Source organism: Loxodonta africana, chromosome 14, assembly GCF_030014295.1.
Source record: "Loxodonta africana isolate mLoxAfr1 chromosome 14, mLoxAfr1.hap2, whole genome shotgun sequence".
Taxonomy (NCBI): domain Eukaryota; kingdom Metazoa; phylum Chordata; class Mammalia; order Proboscidea; family Elephantidae; genus Loxodonta; species Loxodonta africana.
The window spans coordinates 62,832,957-62,856,542 of NC_087355.1; the positions used below are offsets into that span (position 1 = coordinate 62,832,957).

The 23,586-nt window shown below is 36.5% G+C and overlaps 1 protein-coding gene across 3 annotated transcripts in view; it reads right to left on the reverse strand.

The window, feature by feature from the left end:
* The window catches only part of CSMD3 (CUB and Sushi multiple domains 3), a 1,388,861-nt gene that overhangs the window by 493,660 nt on the left and 871,615 nt on the right, over positions 1 to 23,586 (reverse strand). For all 3 annotated transcript variants that reach the window (XM_064268007.1, XM_003408442.3, XM_003408441.3), the window contains one exon: positions 19,963 to 20,157. In XM_064268007.1, the coding sequence (XP_064124077.1) occupies positions 19,963 to 20,157 (195 nt within the window). The remainder of the gene's footprint in view (positions 1 to 19,962; positions 20,158 to 23,586) is intronic.

A 23,586-nucleotide genomic window follows, 5' to 3' on the forward strand; every position in this document is an offset into this window, starting at 1 on the left:
TTACTGTATGTTTCCTGAGAGAACTTTCGTGAATAGTGGTCCTGCTAAAGAGTGGATTTTTTTCCTAGTTAACTTATAGCATTCTCTGAAGTAGCTTCTTTCTCCCACGTATAAGGTTAGAACCCTCCAAAATAATTATTCCAAAAGTATGGAAACTGACTTCACAAGAGGCAGTGAAGCATAAGAGGAGAAAGATATAGGCAGTTCAAGTCAGGCAGAAAAAGACTCATGGTCAAAGTGACTAACAGACACAGGGCAGGAAGACGTGCGTATGGAGAAGCCATGATGTAACAACGGCAACAGATCATGGAGCTAACAAAATGCCAAAAAAGAAAAGGGAGGTGAAGTGAAGAGAAAACATGCAAGAGGAAAAGAAATAAGGCAGCTGCAGAAATCTATTCAAAGCAAAAAGCAGTATAAAATACAAGACTTTTTTTTTTTTTTTAAGTTTTGGAACCAAACCAAAAACCAAACCTGTTGCCATCGAGTTGATTCCAACTCATAACGACCCTATAGGACAGAGTAGAACTGGCCCATAGAGTCTCCAAGGAGCGCCTGGTGGATTTGAACTGCCGACCTTTTGGTTAGCAGCCATAGCACTTAACCACTATGCCACCAGGGTTTCCAAGTTTTGGAACAAAGACCTAATAATACCAGCATAGTATTTGGAACAAATACTAAGTTTGGGACAAATATCCAATAATAATATTAGTAACAAAGATTTAAGTTTGTACATAGAACCCAACTGTAACAGGAATAGCAGTACAAATAGAAAGGCAGTGATATAGTTCCCCAAACCTTACAATTTTGCCGTATCTATGTCTGCCTATTTTATTTAATAATACTTTTTCAAATAGACTAATTTTTATTTTAATTTAAAAATCTTTAGACTTACCTTAAACAAAAATGTTTATAGTTTTGATGTGCTAGTTATATTTTTTCCCAAATATCTGAAAATGTATATGTACCTATTGAAACTTGAGAAATGTTTTTACATTTATTATGTAAAATTTGCTATATGTACCTCCAATAGTAAAGGTTCTACATTTTAGGAAATACTACTTTAAAAGACAGCAGCTATCACTGGTGGAACAAGGAAAATTTGGAATATATAAAATCCAGAAAGAAGATCATGACCATAAAAATATATTTTCAAAGTCCCATCCAATCATGTATTCATTCATTATTGTGTTCATTCACCTATTCAATCACGTTTTAGTCATTCAAATGCCATGGAGGCATTTGTACTACTTCTGCTAATTATATTTATTGAATGTTTCCTGTGGGTCAGACAATTCTCAGAGAACTCCCCTGGATTATTTTATATAATGTTCAAAATAGCCCACCTAGGTAGGTGTTACTATTATAGATAGATGGATAGATAATTTAAATAATTTACATAGTAGTTAGTAAGGATTTGAACAGAGAGAGCTTCACTCAAGAACCGTCTTTCCAAAGGTCATTAAAATACTCTTCTTCCTCTCCTTGGAGTGCTCATCATGTAAAACACAGAAACATAAATAAAAAATAATGTCATAAGTTCTGTAACAAAGAGATGTCTACAGCACAAAGAGGCTGGAAAAGGGAGTGAATAAAAGTTTGTGGCAGAGGTAATTTTTGAGTGTTCAGGGACAAGTCAGAGGTCACCAGGAGAAAAAGAGAGGGAGGAAATTGTAAATACAAGCAACAGCTTGTGTGAAGGTGTGGAGGGTTGAGCTTGCCCAATGTTTTTGAGTAATGTCTGTACCTTTTTTTGGGAGAATCAAGAAGTGATAGGAAATGAAGGAGGAAGAGTTGGAAAAGGATCTAGTGTACTATACTAAGAAAAATGCACCATAGGCAATTGACAAATTGTAGACAAAGAATTCATGGTAAGATTTTCATTTAACAGAAGTTGCATGTAAAATGGATTGGGGACAGTGCATCTGGAACTGTTGAGATCAGTTAGTAGGTGGTTACAATTATTTGGTCGAGGCATAATTAAATTCTGAAATAAGGCGATGTCAGAGAAAGGCCAAATATGACAGATATTTAGGAGATACACTAAAACAAACAAACATTTACTTGTTATATGGGCAGAACGAGCAAGAAGAAGGTATCTAAACTGGCCCTGGGGCCCCTGGTCTGTATCACAGGATCGATGGTGAGTCCCTTCTTCAAAACACACAAAACAGGAAGAAGTTTTACTTAGAAAGATAATGAGATCCAATGCTGAGCCTGAACTGTCTGTGAAACATCATAAGAAACAATAAAAAATAGAATCTGGAGCTCCTGGATATATGAGGAGTCATTTTCAATATTGGTGGGAGTGAAAGTTTCAATATAGGTAGAAGCTTAGGTGAACGCTTAGAAGAAAAAGAAAGGGCAGTTGAAGATTCAACCCTTTGTTGAGGGAAGAAAGTTTTTAATTAATAAATAGGTATTGACCAATAGCCATTATATGACTACATTGGCACAAAAGCTGGAATGGACTATTTCTGATGGGGTTTTCTTCTGTCATAACTTTATGAATTAGGATAATTCAAGCTGGCAAGATAAATAAATCCATAGATTTCAGTGGCTTAACATAATAGTTTATTTTACTCTCATGTAACAGTATCAAGGGGTGAACCTGTTTACAGAATGAACTTTCTGCCAGTCTCTCAAGACCCAGGATGAGAAATGCTTAGCCATTTTCAACATATGGCTTCCTAGGTTGACTTGGAGGTCATCTCTATTTCAGCTAGCTGGAAAGGAAGCAGAGCAATGCAGATTCCCAGAGCATACTCAAGTAGTTGTAGGGTAGGACCTAGAAATCTGCATTGTTAACAAGCTCCCTCCCCATCCCCATCACTCAGTTCATTTTACTGTGGAAAATCTAAGATGTGGCTAGACTGTAGTTCTGAGATTCTCTTAGATAACCACCCATGTTGCTGTGACCAAGAGATGACTCAGATTTGTTAGTGAAATACAGGATGTTGCCTCTACTCCCCGCTTTTTGTAGCAATAAAAATAGAGTATAAATAATAAATATGAGGTAGACATAGTTCATTTATCCTGTTTCATTTTCTAAGGTCGAGGAAAGTCTGCTATAAATAATTTGAGTTAGAGTGCTGGCTCATTTCTGTTACTTTACGTGAAATGGACAACTTCAAAATACCTAGTGTTTTTTAAGACCTGTATCAGAGTCCGAAGTGCTTCAGATTGTATCCAGATAAAATTCTTTTGAATAAAAGTGCTGAGGAACTCTAGTCTTCCACAGCAGGAGATGCTCTTCTGTCTGAGAAGTGGCACTTAGGAGCCAGAGTTCTCTGTAGCCAGGTTTTGACTGCAGGAGTTTGGACATGAGTGAATTAAATAAAAAATTAAGGAGGTGCCAATTCTAGCATTCAGTCCAACAGATAGCCTCTCTGTGTCACCGTGCATAATAGAATCTAGATGCCACCTCAGGGACTTACAGTTCTTTTTCTTTCCTTTTTTTAAGCTTGTTTTATGGCTATAGATGTGATAAGTAATCACCAGCTTTTTCTAACCTCAGCACACTGGATGATGATTCAAAGGAAATTAAGGGGGGGGAAAAGTCAGGTCTGCACACAGAATAAAAAGAGGAAGCCAAAGACAGAGGAATTAAATGGTCAGGATTGCAGAAAAGCCAGTCAAGCACAACTCCACACCTCCTTCTCTTAAGCCTTTCCCTGCCCCCATATCTAACCCCACAGAGATTAGGAGCAAAACCCTGAAGTTTGCCGCTAAATTCGCTTCCTGTACAGAAATCAGTCAGAAGTTTAATACTACTTAAATAAGTAATTAAAAGAGGATTTTTTAAGATGTGAACATGAATGCATGTGTGAGAAAAAACTTTCTTTCTAAAAGAAAAAAAAAAAAAAAAGAACCACAAATAAATTCTGATCTATGCATCCGATTGTTATTTAACTTGCTCCCTCAGAAGAACTCTCTCTAAAGAGAATGCAATGCCTCTGAATGAGAGGGCTTCCCTTTCCTCTGAAGCTAATTGGGATTCAAGAGAAAAGCCCTTATCTTCAAAAAGAAAGTTCATCAGGCATGCAAGTCCAGTCTTGCCTCCAACTAGTTCTCCAGGGACTTCAGTCACATCCTATTCACTCAAGGAATTCTCTCAGATTAGGGAGTAGGAAGGAGAATAAGCCAGAGCTGTGCAGGGAATTCTCTGCTGAGGGCAAGGAAGTTCTTGCTTGAGTAAGCATTTTATGGAACAGCCTGAAATTGGTGGAGTAAAAGCAGAAAATGATTTTTTTTTTTTTTCTTCTTACTACACTCTTCAAACAAACAGTCAAATCTACCTCTACTTAAAGAACATATTGGTCAAACTCTCTAATTCTCTCATCACTTTCATTAATAAAAACTTAGTCAACTTAAATTTAAAACTGTTACCATTCAAGGTGCATCTTTAAGCAGTGGCCAGAGGAATGTAGAGGACAGCTGTGGGGTGGTGGGGGCTGGGGGGGGTGCTGTGGATGGTGGAGGAGGGCCAAGGCCTGCTAATTTACTCCTCCACTAACTTCAGCACCAAAATTAGATGTCCTTCTCTAGTGATTGTTCACTAAAGGGTCAGTGAAAAAAAGGGAAACCCTCAATGAGATGGCTTGACACAGTAGCCCAAACATACCAACAATCATGAAAACGGTGCAGGACCGGGCAATGTGTTGTTCTGTTATACGTAAGGTCTCCGTGAGTCAGAGTCCACTTCACCGCACCTTTAGAACTTGGAGAGATTTTACCTCTTGCTTCACATCTCCTATCCTCCCTCTTTATTTTAGGTCCTTTTTACTGTGGGAAGGTGTCCTTATAATCCTCTCCTGGCTGTTGCTGTTTCCCTCACTAACCTTAACTGGTCACTTGTGCCTTCTATGTGTCAGGCAACAAAAGTGTTTTTTTTTTTTACTCCCATGGGTGGCATAAATAGGGAACTGAAAAAGTAGGATTGATTTCCTTCTTCAGTTTCCTGTCATAGGAGACATCCAAACTTTTCTAATCACCTCCCTGCTCTCATCCCTTCCAGGACACCCTATGGTCTCTTATCGTTGGGTTTCCTTCATCTAGTACCTTCTAAGGCCAGGTACCTCTTTGGTATTCATTTGACTCATAGGAAACTCACATCATGACTTGCCAATTTCAGAGATGCATGTGGTAAGTACCTTTCTTTCTTTGTCTACCAGATTATCTGTAGTGAACAATTTCACATTTTTTTCACCACGTTGAAGATTTTGCTTCTAGGTATGGCTGTCATCTCTCTCTCTCAACCCCACAGCGCCTTCCTACAGAGTCATTTTGTTTTCAAATTCATAAACCCTGACAGGGACAGATGACACAGTAAGCAAGGTAAGCATGGACTTATTTGTGCTTGTTTACTGATATGTAATGAACAATTTCACATGGGTTTCACCAAATCAAAGATGACATTATTCACTACAGATGATCTGGTAAGCGTGGTAAATACCACGCTCACCCTGTGTATTGGATAATCTGCCCCTTCTTCTGTATTATTGGAGTTAGTCAGCTTCCCCTCTCTCCAGCATACCATTTTTATCCAAATTTCTTTCCCTTGTTCAACAGGCATAGCAGGTATATCAGTAAATCCACTGTATAACAAACATCCATCTGAGGATTCTAGTCCCTCTTTCCCAAAGGCATCTCCATTCTCTATGATAGATTCTCTGGAAGCCCTTCTCCCCAACCTAGTTTGAAGAGGAGACTAGCATCTTCCTCCCTACAGGCAGATGAATGAAAAGCTGAAAAACTTATGTCTCTAACAGTTACAGATAGACAGATAATAGAGAGAAAGAGATAAAGACACACAGCTATTTCTCTCTTACTTTTCTCCCTTACTTTCTTATAGCTGCTTATAAAAATTGGGAGTAGGATAGCTGTGATGATGACTGAGATAGAAGAATCAGTTAGGTCTCACATGACACACCCTAGAAGGGATTCCTGGGTTCACATTTGTCATAGAGAGGAATATTGATACCTTTTTCTCCTTAGTTGGGGGTCTTATTTGCTAAGCTCAAAGCAACAGGAAAGTTTGACTCTAAACGTTTTCATTCGTGTTTATCTGCTCCTATTGTTTCCCTTGTCAAAGAGGATATGGTAATAATAGTGTTCAAAATTATGAATCTCCACAAGGAGGGAAACTTTCCTTTTGATTAGTCTAACTCAGCACCATAATTAAATTTTTTAACTCAGCATCATAATTAAATTAACAGCTTTAAGCACATAGCATTTATCTGATTCTTTCAATATATTTCACTACATACCTCTTTATCTATTTGGTAGTTCACTGAATCTATTACATCCTAATTATATCCGAGAACATGACCATTTAATACAGAAGGCCAATATTTCTATTTCCATTTTTGCTGAGGAAGGTGGTACTTTAGATCCAAGGGGGCATTGCTAACTACTGTGCAAACAGTGTGGGAGTTAGAGATCCAGGTAAAAAGGAAGATGGAAGCGGACGGTGTATATGCATCAAAGCCTTCTGGAACCAAAGGAGAAATTATTATGAAGCAACTAGTGGGTGGGCACAGGTGAAGTGCACCATTTCAAAATATAAACTACAAACTCCAGTGTCTGCATGGAATCTGGGAGGGAAAGGCAAGGTACTATTCAGATGAAATTCTGCTGGAATCAAGTCATTACAGGGGACAGAGATTCATCACTCTGGCTGCTGTGTTAAAAAGAAAAGTGAATGGGAATGAGGACAGATGAACTGAGTCCAGTCAGGAAGCTATTGAAAGAATCTAGGCCAGACATGATGGTTACTAGGACCTGTATGTCAGTAGCAGAAGTAGTAAGAAGTAGGTTTTGAATACATTTTAAAGATAGAGCTATCTGGTTTTTCCTGATTGATTACATATGGTTTTGTTAGAAAGAAAGGAGTCCAGAACGACTTCAAGAGCTTTGGGCTCAGTTATTAGAGGAATGCAATTGAAGGATGATGGAGAAAGTCTGTGACAGTGGCAGATTTGGGGTGGGGGTGGGAAATCAGGAGAAAAGTTTTCAACAGTTAAGTTTGAAATGTCTATTAAACATCTAAGTGGAGGTGTTGAGTAGGAAGCTGAATATATAAGTCTGGAGTTCAGGATAGAGAATTTAAAGCTGAAAATTGGAAAGATGTCAGCACATAGATGTTATTTAAAACTAGAGACTAGATGTAAATCACCAATAGAATGAACAAGATAGAGAGGAGAAAATGTCCAGGGCCTGAGCTCTGGGTCACTCACATGTACGAAGGTCATAGAGATGAGGAGGAACCAGCAAGGGGGACTAAAATGATCCTGAGTAGTATGTTTAGAAAAATGAAATTTAATAAAGTATACAATTTTTGAACTTATTTAATTTTGCCACAAACTAATAATTTTATAGCTTTAAACAACTGGGGGAAAATAGATTTTAAAAAGTAAATGCTAGGTATTTTGGATTTTATAACAAAATAATGAACACATTTTTAACCCAACTCAAATAAATCCTTTTCATCTTTTAATCTGCATGAGTAGAGTTCAGTAGCATTTCTTTTTTTTTTTTAAGATGACATTCACCAATGAATAATAAATTCTTATACCCAGGAAATGTTTCTGTGACTGCAGCAGAGATAGGAGGCTTAATTTATGTCCAACTGTCTTGCTTTTTAAAACAGAAAACTCTGGGTGACTTAGTGCTCACTGTCTGACACCTCATAAGAGAACTTTGTTGTTTTACTCTAAATCTCATGGCACAGTCTCTTTCAAGTCCTTTTGGGGTTCGATGGCTGGTTTATTACCAGCAAATAAAGAAGAAGACATTAATAAAGAAAAAAGCAACTGAAAGTGTAGCTTGAAAAGATATGTCAAAATTTTGCCATCTCTTTTTTTTTTTCTCTTTTTAAACTAAAGCATAATTTCTTATAATTAAGTGGAGAATTTTGTTCGCCAATTTTCAAAGAGACTAAATTTCACCTGAAAACCTTTACAATGAAATGACCTAATATTTCCTAGGGCATAATACAGTGGAGTGGATGTGTTAACCTGAAAGTTATGTATGGAAATGGGGGAGTGAACACATGTGAGAAAGGGAATGGGACAGAGAAAGACAAAAAATAGGAAGGGAGGGAAGAATGGTTTAGTGATGAGTAGACTGTGTGTGTACATTTGGGAAAAGAGAGAGAGAAGGCAGGGAGAAATGATGACAGTGACGATGATGGACGCGGTGGTTGCTGTGATTTTTTTATATGTAATGGCTGCCTTGAATGGGGAAGAAGATGGCTCAGGAAATATTTGATGAGTCTTCTGTGTACTGCACTATACAAACCTTTTGCCTCCTAACTTTTAAAAAGAAAAAACAAAGTATAAATTTGCACATTTATCAATGCTCCTTGGATTCACTTTATGGTGTTATTTGTTTGCTTGTATCAACTAGCAAAGATAGACCTCAAGGTGGAAAAAAATTATATTTCAGGGGATACTATCCAAATTCTATGAACTTCGGTATATTTCCAGTCCAGCCTTAACCAATCATACTATACAATTGAGCCTCATTATCACCTAAATTACTAGCAAAATTGTAGTGGTAAATTATGAAAAAGGACCAGACATGAACTCAATATCACTGCAGAGCTAGAAGGGCATTGTAGAAGCTACTGTAGGATTGAAATGACAGTATAGAGGAAAATGTACAATTCAGAATAGGGTGATCCAGCTATACTCTAGGTGGCAGAAGATCAGACTTAAACAGGGTTATATAAATTCATGAAAAGGAGAAAATCAAGAAATTTCTTTGTGAAATAATTGCCAAATAATTATTATACATGTAAGTCCAAAGGACATCCAATGTCTTGAGAAATTTTGACTTGCATTTTCAGAAGGGAGAGAGTTTGATGGCCAACATATGGATTTTGTTCAGCTGCATTGGCTTAGGCACATTCTTTAAGGGGTTTGTTGCTGCTGTTGATTTTCAATTAATGCAGCTTTGGGAAACACTAGCCCAAGCCACTTTCATCTAAGATCATGCCTTTTTCTAATGTGCATGAAGCAACTGCATGAGTTATTGGAAGCACTGTTGTCAGTCGTCAATGATCATCATTCTCCTATTGTTTTTATTATTATATTAAAAAAAGGAATATTTGTCTGTAACCATGTCTCTATAAAAGTAGGAAAACAGCTCTCTCTCAGGAGCATAATCTGTTTCATTTAGCCAACCTAATTTATTTCTGTTTGCTTTGTTCCTGTAAACATTTGACATTATGACCCGTAATCTACAGCACTGGGCATTAGGTGCTGCTATTGGTGGACTCGGATCCGTCAAAACTTCCATCTAATGAGAGTCTGTCTCGCCAACCTGGAAGATGTATATATCCTGAGGAAATCGACCTGAGTGCAAATGTTGGGAAGTAATGTTCTGGGTATGTGTCAAGGTCATAGAAAATATTAAATACAAGGTGTCCATGAGAAAGAGGTAGAAAAATGATTAGACAATCAAAAGCACCTGAAAAAAATTCATGGAAATCAACTTATAGCCAATTTACCAAATAATCAGATTTAGTTACAAAGGGGACCCCTGACTTTGGTTAAGCAAATCATTGCTGAGAAAAATAAGTTAATTATGGCTGCACTTAAGGAAGAAGGCCAAGTAATGAGGCTCAGATCATTTGCAGTAGGGACAATGAGGTAGGTACATCTTAATCCCTTGGAATTTAGAGTTGCCCTTCTACCTACATCTGAATAGGCAGAATATAGGTGAGCAAAGATGAGTGGGTTTCCCAGAACCTCATAGGAAACCTGTCTGAGTGGCTCAAAGATTGTATCTTATAATTTGCCTTCTGGAAAGCTGTACTGGTCATAAAAAAAATTCCAGTGACTAGACATCCTCTGTCATTTCACTGGGTGAGAAAATGACCTCCAGGACTTGAGGATCAAGAATGGCTCCAGCTTAGGGCCTAGCTAGAGCAATTAGGCTAGACAAAGAAATAAAGGGCATCCAGATTGGCAAAGAAGTAAAATTATCTCTATTTGCAGACAACATAATCTTATATGCAGAAAGCCCTAAGGAATCCTCAAGAAAACTACTGAAACTAATAGAAGAGTTCAGCAGAGTATCAGGTTACAAGATAAACATACAAAAATCAGTTGGATTACTCTACACCAACAAAAAGAACATTGAAGAGGAAATCACCAAATCACTACCATTCACAGTAGCCCCCAAGAAGATAAAATACTTAGGAATAAATCTTACCAAAGATGTAAAAGACCTATACAAAGAAAACTACAAGGTACTACTGCAAGAAACCAAAAGAGACCTACTTAAGTGGAAAAACATACCTTGCTCATGGATAGGAAGACTTAACATTGTAAAAATGTCTATTCTACCAAAAGCCTTCTATACATACAATGCACTTCCGATCAAAATTCCAACGATATTTTTTAATGTGATGGAGAAACAAATCACCAACTTCGTATGGAAGGGAAAGAGGCCCTGCATAAGTAAAGCATTACTGAAAAAGAAGAACAAAGTGAGAGGCCTCACTCTACCTGATTTTAGAACACATTATACAGCCACAGTAGTCAAAACAGACTGGTACTGGTACAACAACAGACACATAGACCAATGGAACAGAAATGAGAATCCAGATATAAATCCATCCACATATGAGCAGCTGATATTTGACAAAGGCCCAGTGTCAGTTAATTGGGGAAAAGATAGTCTTTTTAACAAATGGTGCTGGCATAACTGGATATCCATTTGCAAAAAAATGAAATAGGACCCATACCTCAAGCCATGCACAAAAACTAACTCCAAATAGATCAAAGACCTAAACATAAAGTCTAAAATGATAAAGATCATGGAAGAAAAAATAGGGACAATGTTAGGAGCCCTAATACAAGGCATAAACAGAATACAAAAATTACTAAAAGTGATGAAGAAAAACCAGATAACTGGGAGCTCCTAAAAATCAAACACCTATGCTCATCTAAAGCCTTCACCAAAAGAGTAAAAAGACCACCTACAGACTGGGAAAAAATTTTCAGCTATGACATCTCTGACCAGTGCCTGATCTCTAAAATCTACAAGATTCTGCTAAAACTCAACCACAAAAACACAAACGACCCAATTAAAAATTGGGCAAAGGATATGAACAGGCACTTCACCAAAGAAGATATTCAGGAGGCTAATAGATACATGAGGAAATGCTCTTGATCATTAGCCATTAGAGAAATGCAAATTAAAGCTACGATGAGATTTCATCTCACTCCAACACAGCTGGCATTAATTCAAAAAAGAATGGCTCCAGCTTTCTTTGCTTGGTTCAGTAAAGGAAATCTAATGACCCACTGTACTCTTGACAAAAAGAATTAGGTGAAAAAAAAAAAAAAAAAAAAAGCACCGTCTTATTCACATTGCAGGAAACCCAGATAAACAAAGTTAGCTGGAAAAGAAATTAAATCCAAATGCAACTTTTTCATACTCCTTTCTCCCTTTTTCCAAATTCTGTAGCACATAGGCTGGTAGAAGGGACTTTAAAGAACCTGAATTGGGTGAGCCTGGCAATGCCCTCAGAGTCTCCTGAAAGGAATTTTACTCATACCACAAGAAATTAAATAAAAAAAAAAAAAAAAAAAAAAAGCAGGTATGGAGTATGGAAAGAATGAATCTCAAGGGGGCAGATTCTCAGGACAGAATTGAAATTTCTGGGGGCTGAACTTAGTGATTAGTCTTACAGGTGCCAAACAGGGGCCTGGAGCTGTGTAGAAGAGAAAAATAAACAAATGTGGGAGCAGTGGAATCATGAAGGGACTACAGGGCAAGAAAGAGAGAGCTTTTTAAGGAGATGCAATGAGTGGGGAACTGGGAGAAAGAGAGACTAAAGGAGTTTTAGGAAGCTTTCTATGTGGCACACTATAAAAATCTGCGTGTCATCTCATTAAAGGAGTTGTACAATAGCCACAACACCATTATTCACAGTTTTGGGATGTTTCTTTGAAGATCCCATGCAGAGACTGGCCATAGATAGATTCAGTTATACTCAGGCTATAGTCTAAAGCATAGGTGAGGGAGTTATTTCCTTGACTGTTAACTTAAACTTAGTTATCATGACCTTTTGTGGAATTCCAAGTGCAATGACTTCAATGCTCATTATAGTAGTGCATGTATTTTGTTTTTCATGAACAGACCTGTGAGCCTACAAGGCTTTATAAAGTATCTAATCTTTCTTCCTCACAGGGAGATTCGATCAACCCATTCCCAAGAAAGAGGTTCAAATTTTCACAAAGATGGACCAAATTTATCTTTAGTTAATACATTAGTGTTGAACTACAGGTCATTGAATAGAATGAATAACCCAATTCTGTGCAACAATTGTATTTAAGCTATCTGAAATGAATCTAAGTTCAGCTATAGGATCACAGAGCTGCAACATGTTATGTCCTCATTGGTCCCTTTTGGTCTCAACAATTTTTGTCTGAGGAATATGGCAGATGAAAAGGTCCTTCCACTTTTCTCAAAGTTTTTCCACAGCTTTGGGAGTGAAAACTGATTGTCAATATGGCTAAACTTCTAGGCTATTTTGATAGAGAGGTGTGGTTCAATCTTTACATGGGTTGAGATCCTGGTTTTTCTAATTGCAACATTGTATGTACACTTTCCAAGTTCTAATTAAGGCAAATAACTTAGTACTTTTTAATTTTAACATGTAACAACCATATGCATTAGCAACTTTTTATAATATGTTTGAATTTGAAATGTTTTGTGTAAAGAGGCTAAAAGTAAAAGTAAAAAGTTATTTCCATTAATCAGAACCTGTAAACATGTACATATATTAAGCTCATCTATGTCAATGGTTAATAGTGAAAAAAAAAATAAGGTTTTAGCTGAAGCGGAAACCCTATTTAGTACCCTAAAAGATAATTCTAATTAATAATAAGCAAAAATCTGTCAAATTATGGATTTTTTAGAGAAAAGAGAAGACAGGTTGGGAGAGACTGCAAACATAGTTCTCTGTGTAAATGGGAGTAACTCTGTAGCAGCTTAGGGAATGTTCAGAAAAGGGTATTAAAAAAAAAATGTGTGGGGGAGGAGTTTCCTCCTCTAGGCTTAGGCTTTTGTTTTTGGGTTAACTAAGTAAAATTGAGGCAAAACTAAAGGAAATCATTAAGAACCTCAATCAGAGTTTTAGAAAATCAAACCCAATGCAGGTAGTTACATAGATACCGACAGCAATCTGCTTTGTTGGGTGGAAATTGGTGCAAAGTGTGGCTCTGGGATATGACAGGGACCTTGGTGAGTGCCATGGTGAGATTGCTTCCAGCCCACTTAGAATCTGCCTTCTCCAGCTAATTCCAGCCTCATCCTTAGTGATATTTCCACATCTGTGTTCAGATCAAGAAACTGGCAGGGGAGCTAACTGTGTATAACTTCACTCAGACACAGAAGAAATCCTCTCCTTCAGAAAAATAGCATAAAGGTCCTCTTTAGGTTACTTTGAAGGCCTATTGATCTGTGCTAAATTACAGTTGTGAAAATGTTGTCTTATTTTTTAAAGTTGTTGTTCTTGTTGTTAGGTGCCACCATTTCAGTTCTAACAGTGGCCATATGTACAACAGAACAAAATAATGCCCCGTCCTGGACCATCCTCAAGAGCATTTCTATGCTTGAGACCATTGTTACAGACACAGTGTCAATCATCTCGTTGAGGGTCTTCCCCTTTTTCCCTGACCCTCTACTTTACCAGGCAGATGTCCTTCTCCAGGGACTGCTCTCTCCTGATAAGATGTCCAAAGTAAGTAGGACAAGGTCTCCCCATCCTTGCTCCTAAGTAGCATTCTGGCCGCACTTCCTCCAAGACACATTTCTTTGTTTTGCTGGCTGTCCATGGTATAGTCAATATTGGTCACCGACACTATAATTCAAAACATCATTTCTTCTTCCATTTTCTTTATTCATGGTCCAGATTTCGAATACATATGAGGTGATTGAAAACATCATGGCTTGGATCAGGAGCGCCTTAGTCCTCAAAGTAATGTCTTTGATTTTTAATGCTTTAAAGAGCTCTCACGCAACAGATTTGCCCAATGAAATATGTCCTTTGATTTCCTGACTGCTGCTTCCATGGATCTGGATTGTGGATCCAAGTAAAATGAAATCCTTGACAATTCAAGTCTTTTTCTCCATTTATCATGATATTGCTTATTGATCCATTTGTGAGGAATTTTGTTTTCTTTATGTTGAGCTGTAACCCATACTGAAGGCTGTAGTCTTCGATATTCAACAATAAGTGCTTCAAGTCCTCTTCACTTTCAGCAAACAAGGTTATGTCACCTGCATGACGCAGGTTATTAACGTGTCTTCTTTCAATCTTCATACCTTTTTCTTCTTCACACAGTTCAGCTTCTCAGATTATTTGGTCAGCATACAGATTGAATAAGTATGGTGAAAGAAAACAACACTGACACACACCTTTCCTGACTTTCAACCACACAGTATCCCCTTGTTCTGTTTGAATGACTGCCTCTTGACCTGTGTACAGGTTTCTCATGAGCACAATTAAGTATTTGGGAATTCCCTTTCTTCACAATGCTATCCATAATTTGTTATGATCCACACAGTCAAATGTCTTTGCATAGTCAATAAAAGAAATGTACCAATTTTCTTTGTACAGTGATTCTGTGTATTCTTTCCATCTTCTTTTGATGCTTTCTATGTTTTTCAATATTTTGCCCACAGAATCCTTCAATATTGCAACCCAAGGTTTGAATTTTTTCTTCAGTTCTTTCAGCTTGGGAAATGCCAAGCCGGTTTTTATCTTTTGGTTTTCTAACTCCAGGTCTTTGCACATTTCCATTACTATATTTTACTTTGTCTTCTCAAGCTCCCCTCTGAAATCTTCAGTTCAGCTCTTTTACTTCATCATTTCTTCTGCTCCCTTTAGCTACTCTATGTTCAAGAGAAAGTTTCAAGTCTTTTCTGACATCTATTTTAGTACTTTTTTTTTTTCTTTTCTGTCTTTTTAATGACCCCTTGCTTTCGTCATGTATGAGGTCATTGATGTCATTCCACAACTTGTCTGGTCTTCTGTCACTAATGTTCAATGTATCTAATCTATCCTTGAGATAGTCTCTAAATCCACGTGAGAGATATACTCAATAGTATTTTGGCTCTAGTGGACTTGTTCTAATTTTCTTCAACTTCAGCTTGAACTTGAATTTGAGCAACTGATGGTCTGTTTCACAATTGGCCCCTGGCCTTGTTCTGGCTGATGATACTGAGCTTCTCGGTCATCTCATTACAAAGATGTAATCTATTTGATTCCTGTGTATTCCACATGAATAGTTATTGTTTATGTTGTTGAAAAAAGGTATTTAAAATGAATTGATCATTGGCCTTGCAAAATTGTATCATGAGATCTTCAGAGTTGTTTCTATCACCAAGGCCATATTTTTGGATTACAGATTCTTTGTTCCCAGCTTTCATATTCCAATTACCAGTAATTATCAATGCATCTTGATTGCATGTTTGATCAATTTCAGACTGCAGATATTGGTAAAAAATCTTCATTGTCTTCATTTTGGTATCAGTGGTTTTCGTGTTAATTTTAATAATAATTATATTAACTGGTCTTCCTTGTAGGTGTGTGAATATTATCCAAATACAGCACTGTACTTCAGAATAGATCTTGAAATGTTCTTTCTGATCATGAATGTGATGCCATTCCTCTTCATCTTGTCTTTCTTGACATAGTAGACCACATGATTATCCAATTCAAAATGCCAATACCAGTCCATTTCAGTTCACTAATGCTTAGGATATCAATCTTTATGTGGTCCATTTAATTTTTGACTACTTCCAATTTTCCTAGATTCATACTTTATACATTCCATGTTCCAATTATTAATGTATGTTTGCAGCCATCTCTTCTCATTTTGAGTCAAGCCACATCAGCAAATGAAGGTCCCCAAAAGTTTTACTCCATCCACATCATTAAAGTCGACAACTACCTTCAGCAGTTGAAATACACCAGCTGCTCCTTGGAAACCCTATGGGGCAGTTCAACTCTGTCCTAGAGGGTCATTATGAGTCAGAATCAACTTGACGGTAATGGGTTTGGTTTGGGTTTTGGTCTACTTTGTGGTGGCAGGTTTTCTCCAGTCTTGAGTGCTTTCCAACCTGAGGGGTTCACCTTCCAGCACTATACCAGACAATGTTCTTTTGTTATTTGTAAGGTTTTCATTGGCCAATTTTTTCAGAAGTAGGCTGCCAGGTCCTACTTCCTAGTCTGCCTTAGACCTGAAGGTCTGCTGAAACCTCTTCACCATGGGTGACCCTACTGGTATTTTAAATACCAGTGGCATAGATTCCAGCATCACAGCATTACACAAGCTACCACAGTAAGACAAACTGACTTGACACATGGGGTTTTAAAAGCTAAAAACCATTCATTCTTCACAGATAGTGAAAAATATCACTGAAATTTCTCTCTCAAAATAAGCAGTGATTCATAAAACTATCTGCATCATTTTTTAACTCCCATGAAGCTCAGCTTCAAGCAGTTTCAAAACCAACACCCAAGTTAGACAAGTGAAGTTTCAACAAGATTGAACAGTTACTGGTAGGTTGTCTCAGTGTCTGTCTTCTGAGACTGAAAATAACTTGCAGTGCAGAACTGGGAGAGCAAGTCATGTCACTTTCCAGTTGAAATAGCTCTCCATCAGCCAGAGGATAACTTTGAAACTACTTAACTTGGTCTGAAAACATGCCATGGATCAGCCTCATCAGGTTGTTCATCATACTTTGTCCTCCTGTCCTCCACTCCAGTCAAACTGAACATGCACTATTCCACCAGAGACAAATTTGTCTCCAATCTCCTTTTTTTTTTTTTTTTCTTCAAATAGTAATGTAGCCTTTCCTGAATGACTACTAAGTCTGGGCCATAAACTATATTAAATGAGCAAATAAACTCAGAGGTAATGTATGATGGAAAAATTGAACTTTATTTTTCATTTTTCTCTTTTTATTTCAGACCTTTATTATGCAACTCCATTAAGTTTTGTTTTTTTTTTTTTTAAAGCACAATTATTACTATTGCCAAGGTGGCCCTTACTAAGCTCATAACATTTGAGGTTTGGAAAAGAACACTAAAATCATCTAGTTCAGCCTCCTATACTAAAAACTAGAAGTAGGAACAGGGAGGTGCTAATTGAAGAGGTTAATAAAAAAAATATAGGAAAGCATAATTGCATGGTCTGGGATTACTTTATAACTGAGTTATTATGAATATACTAAATTCAATGAAACTCAGAATTTATAGGTAATAACCGCACTCTTCCCCCACACGTCTGTCAGAAATTCAAGCCAGATACAGAAGAGGACTTGGAATAAGGGATATCATTGCTGATGTCAGATGGACCCTGGCTGAAAGCAGAGAATACCACAAAGATGTTCATCTCTGTTTAATCGACTATGCAAAGTCATTCGACTTTGTGAATCATAACAAATTAAGCACAACATTGCAAAGAATGGGAATTCCAGAACGCTTAATTGTGCTCATGAGGAAACTATCCTTAGATCAAGAGGCAATCGTTCGAACCGAACAAGTGGCTGCTTTGTGGTTTAAAGTCAGGAAAGATGTGTGTCAGGGCTGTATTCTTTCACCATACTTATTAAATCTGTATGCTGAGCAAATAGTCCAAGAAGCTGGACTATATGAAGAAGAACAGTGCATCATTAAAAACCTGCTTTATGCAGATGACACAACTTTGTTGACTGAAAGTGAAAAGGACTTGAAGCACTTACTGATGAAATCAAAGACTATAGCCTTCAGTACGGATTACACCTTGACATAAAGAAAACCAAATTCTCACCACTAGGCCAATAAGCCACATCATGACAAACAGAGGAAAGACTGAAGTTATCAAAGATTTCATTTTACTTGGATTTACAATCCAGGTTCAGGGAAGCAGCGTCAAGAAATCAAACTAATCACTACATTGGGCAAATCTGCTTCAAAAGACCTCTTTAAAGTGTTAAAAAGCAAAGTTGTCACCTTGAAGACCAAGGTATGCCTGACCCAAACCATGGTGTTGCCAATGACCTCATATGCATGCAAAAGCTGAGCAATGGATAAGGAAGATGGAAGAAGAATCGATGTCTTTGAATTATGGTATTGGTGAGGAATATTGAATTCACCATGGACTGCCAAAGAAATGAACAAAACTGTCTCGGAAGAAGTACAGTCAGGTTGCTATTTAGAAGGGAGGATGGCAAGACTTCATCTCACATACTTTGGACATATTATCAGGATGGATCAGTCCCCGGAGAAGGACATCATGGTTGGTAAAGTAAAGGGTCAGCAAAAAAGAAGACCTTCAAAGAGATGGATTGACACAGTGGCTCCAACAGTGGGTTCAAGGATGACAACAATCATGAGGATGGCGTGGAACTGGAGAATGTTTTGCTGTGTTGTACATTGGGTTGATATGAGTCTGAACCCATTCAAAGGCACCTAACAACAACAAACAGCCTCATGTTAATGAAGTCTGCTATACTTCTGAAGACATATATGTAAATACTCTCATTGTATCAGCTAGAAATTGAGAAAATAGAAATTTCCATTTTCAGTTTGGACAAAGGCAAGAAGATTATGGTAAAGCAAGAAAAAGAAGGTACTGTTCAAAATTAATTACTTCTTACATGGAGATCTATTAAAGTGTGTTTCCCGGTTCTAGTTCATCTAAAAAACAAACAAACAAAATCAAGTTTGTTGCCACCGAGTCGATTCTGACTCTGGGCAAGCCTATGGGACAGAGTAGAACTGCTTCATAGGGTTTCCAAGATGGATTTGAACTGCTGACCTGTTGGTTAACAGCCAAGCTTTTAACCGTTATGCCATCAGGGCTCCCTAGTTCGTACACTTCTTAGTAAACCATTTATTTCTGTGTTTTTAATAAAATAGTCAGGGAACCTTTGGTATAAAAGTAGAAGGAGAAAAGTAGAATTCTGCATCTTATTCCTCCTATGTCAACTCTAAATACAGGTAGTTCTCTATTTATGGTGGGATTTCATTGTGATGAGTCTGTCCTGAATTGGTTCTGACATAATTTGAATATCTCATTTTTTCCTTTTTAATTATCATTATTACCTTTTGTTATCAGTATCTTTATAAATCCACTCTTTGTTTGTCTTTGGGGGTTGGCATGAGAATGATAACACCAGAAAATTATGCACTGCACAGGCACTTCTAAGTTGGGCACTACCTGTAAAACTTACATAAACACACACACATACACACACACAGACATTCTTATATATTTACATTGGTACACTATATGGTTGATATATTTTTCTTTTTAAGTATGTTCACTTTCCAGTTACCAAAATAATTTGGGATTTTATGTGAGTGAATATATACACTGATGTATACTTCCAAACATTGTATATATATTACATACACACACACAGACTAATGCATATTCTTGACAAAATCTTATTAGACAAATAAAAATTGAAGAAAAATTAACAAACTATGTTTACAGAAACTCTACATTTTAAATATACGGTTGTTTTAGCATAAATTTATTTATTGACCATAATTAATAATTGTTAGCTCAATTTTGAAAATTAATTCAGTTTATACCATGAATATCTAAAATGCTAAGAAAAATATAAATGAAACCTAGAGAGTAAACTATAATGATAAAGGGTATCAAAAGGAGTTTGCACAGGCAATGGATGTTTTCCATTTATTAATGCATTTTTTTTTTTAATAAAAGCCCTTTGTATAAGAAGCTTTAAAGGTTTCTAAAACATTATTGTAACATGGAAAATTGAAAGTTGAATTAGCTTAACTATACATGTATAATGTGTAATACTAAGTAATATTTTAAGATAAAGATGACAACAGCTCTCTTGATCAACATGCATTTCTAGTTATCACTTTCTGTGTGTGATGATGGAGTTATATTTCCAACTGACTATGGCACTTACCTCCACATTTAGGAATTGGTCCACTCCACATTACTTTTCCATCCATCAGAATACAGGTAATTGTTTCTGTTCCCTGGGTTTTAATAAATCCTTCTTCACAAATAACTGAAATCGAACTTCCTAATTGAAAATTGTCCCCAAACCGCCGTGCATTGATTGGTATTCCAGGATCAGGACACTCATTATGTCCAAATGCTTTAAACATCAAACAAAAACACACAAAAAAGCAACATGAGAAAGAGAGAGACCCTTGTGTACTTTGTATCAGAAAAGATGATTTTTAAAAAATGTTATGTTCACTTCTAAAAAATCCTTTTATTTACTTATTGGAAAAAAAATGGAAATTCCTTTGATCATATCCGTTCGTCTGTGATGGATAATAGGAGTTACTGTTTTAAAATATGAATTACAGTCTAAGGTTACACAAATTCGAAATAGAATTTTTGCTACTTATTTCTAGAGACTATTATGCATAGTTTATGCAAAAATGTCCCATATAACCTGGTCAGAATTCCAGTTAATGTGAATATGAGGAAGTTGACTATATCCCATTGGAAATTTTTTTTGTGATTCAGTCTGTTGAGAATGGTGAACTAGTTTTACTGTATGAATTATAATTGTTTCTATCTAGCATAAAAGTCATACAATATCTTTACAATTTTCTATGACATTTATATTCTGCCATCCAGGAAAAAGGAAGAGAGCTAACTCTTTTGCAGTTACCATGTTCTAGGCACTGTAATAGAAGCTTTATGTATGCTGTTATCTAATTTAACATTTAGAGCAGTCCAATGAAGAAAGCGTCCTACCTACTCAAAAGATAAATGTGAGACTCAGTGAAAGTTAAGTAGCCTGCCTCAGCTTATAGTGATAGGACATGACAGGATTGAAATGTATCCCCTGGTCTGGCTTGTTTCTTCCATGGTATATATACAGCCCATAGATAAATCATATAGCAGAGACAATACCTTTTTGGTTAATATATTTACATACTAACTTTTTTTAAGTATTTAAGCACATAGCAGAAGAGTAATGACAATGTGTTTTTTTGAATTTTCCATGGACTATGTAATTGCATGACCATACAAATTTTTCCTTTTATCCATCTGGATACCGAATATGCACTATAGTTTTTAAAATTAACGTAATGTACCCTAGTTTGGTGAGCAGCATCTGATGTCTTAAAAGCTTGCAAGCAAAAAAAAAAAAAAAATTTTTTTTTTTTTTTTAAGCAGGACACCTAATATGCATCTATTGGCCTTTAATAGACCACATGAACCACGGCCTCTTCTAGCCTGAGAACAGAAGAAATAGATGGTGCTCTGCTACCATTATCAGCTGTTCTGACCAGGAACACAATAGAAGGTCCTGGATTGAATGACAGAAAAATGTAGAACAAAACTCAAATCCCTAAAAAAAGACCAGACTTACTGGACTGACAGAGACTAGAGGAAAACCTGAGATTTTGCCCTAAGATACGCTTTTAACTGGGAATCGAAGCCACTCTGGGAGGTCAACTTTCAGCCAAATGACAGACTGACTTATAAAATAAATAACATCACCTGAGAGGAATGTACTCTCTTAAACAATCAACTATACATGACCAGATGATCAACATTTACCCAATGCAAAGATGAGAAGGCAAGGAAGGGCAGGGAAGCTAGATAAAAATACAAAAACATAACGCAAATAATGAGAATGCTGACATATTTTCAAAATTGTACCCAATGTCACAGAACAATTGGTATAAAAATTGTTAAATAGGAACCTAATTTGCTATGTAAACTTTCACCTAAAACACAATAAAATATTCAAAAAATGAATAGCAGTGTAATGTAAATGGAAAGGTACTTAAAGTAGCAAAGTCTAAATGTGTAAAATACACTTTTGGGGTTTTTACAGTTTAATATTATTATACTCATATAGCATGGATAAAAAATGCAGTTATTTAAATTTTCTCACTAATCATCACTGATATTGCTCATAAATTACATAATCTTATTTTTCATTCCTTTCATCAGGGTGACTAAACATGAAATATACATTTCTGAGTTAAACAGTACAAAAGGATATTTAAGGTAAATTCTAAATATATGAAATTTATTTTGTAGGCACAGTTATTTCTAATCATGGTTTTATTTTGTGCTTTAAAAAAAAAAAAAAAAAAACTCGGTTTAAGCCTGGTTGCTCCTATGTGTAATGTTCAACTGATACATTTTCAGAAAAAAAAGAATCTCAGTAGTAAGCATTAAATGTAAGAATTTGCATATGATGGTTTAAATTATTTACTAGGGAAACACAATAGGGAGCTTGGAATTACATTTGCATAATACCCCAAAGGTACCATAAACATTAAAGTTCAAAATATTATGCATTGAAGAAAATTAAAATTGTAGATAAATCCATATATGTACCTATTTTTATACATAAAAAAAAAATTTTAAAAAAAGACTCTCAGGTAAAGCAAACATTTTATACAGTAAGCCTCCGACACATGTCACAACTAATTTAACTTAAAGAAGACAAAAAAAAAAAAAAAAATCTGTTGCCACTGAGTTGATTCCAACTCTTAGTGATCCTGTAAGATAGAGTGGAACTACCCCATTGGGTTTTGAAGGCTGTAATTTTTACGGGAGCAGGCTGCCACATCTTTCTCCCACGGGGCAGCTCGTAGGTTTGAACCACCAACCTTTTGGTTAGCAGCCGAGAGCTTTAACCATTGAGCCACCAACTTTAATGATATGCAATTACACTTTGACAACTTATTAGTGACAATATTCATCACTGCTAATGTCACTTTGAAAAGATAATTACTGCATTTTGTTACTAACTGACAAAACTCAACACTGAATGGGCCCACGTGGGGTGCAATTCTTTTTTAAATGGCAGCATGAAGAGCTGGAAACTAAATCCTATTGTTATATGACACAAATATTAACTCTTTAAGTTGGTAAATAACTAACAAGAGTATGGTGGCTTCAAGAAAAAGCAATAAAAATCATTCAGCATTCTATGGCTTCAGGTGAACATTTGCAAACAGAAGCATGTAAGTATATTAACCCACTAACATATTTTCTCCTCTGTGTGATTTATCTTCTAGCTATACTTACGCCACATTTTTTAAAACATGAAAATAATATTCACCTTCTTAAATAAAGGGACTCTCAGTAATAAACAGCCAACAAAACCAAACCTACTGCCATCAAGTCAATTTTGATCCCTAGCAGCCCTGTAATATAGAGTAGAATTGTCTCAGTGAGTTTCAAAGGCTGTAGTCTTTATGGAAGCAGACTGTCACATCTTTCACCTGCGGAGTGGCTGGTAGGTTCCAACTGCCAACCTTTAGGTTAACAACCAAGTGCTTAACCACTGCGCTACCAAGGCTCCAAACAACAGCTAAGCAACCCTCAAAGAAATCTCAAATCTAGAAAAAAAAAAAAGAGCAATATAGTAAACATAAAAATCCAATATAAGATGTCAGCCTTATATTCAAAAGCTGAACAATAATAGCTCATGTTTATAGAGCATTTACTAGGTACTAAAGGGTTGGCAGTTCAAATCCACCAGGCGCTCCTTGGAAACTCAATGGGGCAGTTCTATTCTATCCTGTAGGGTTGCTATGAG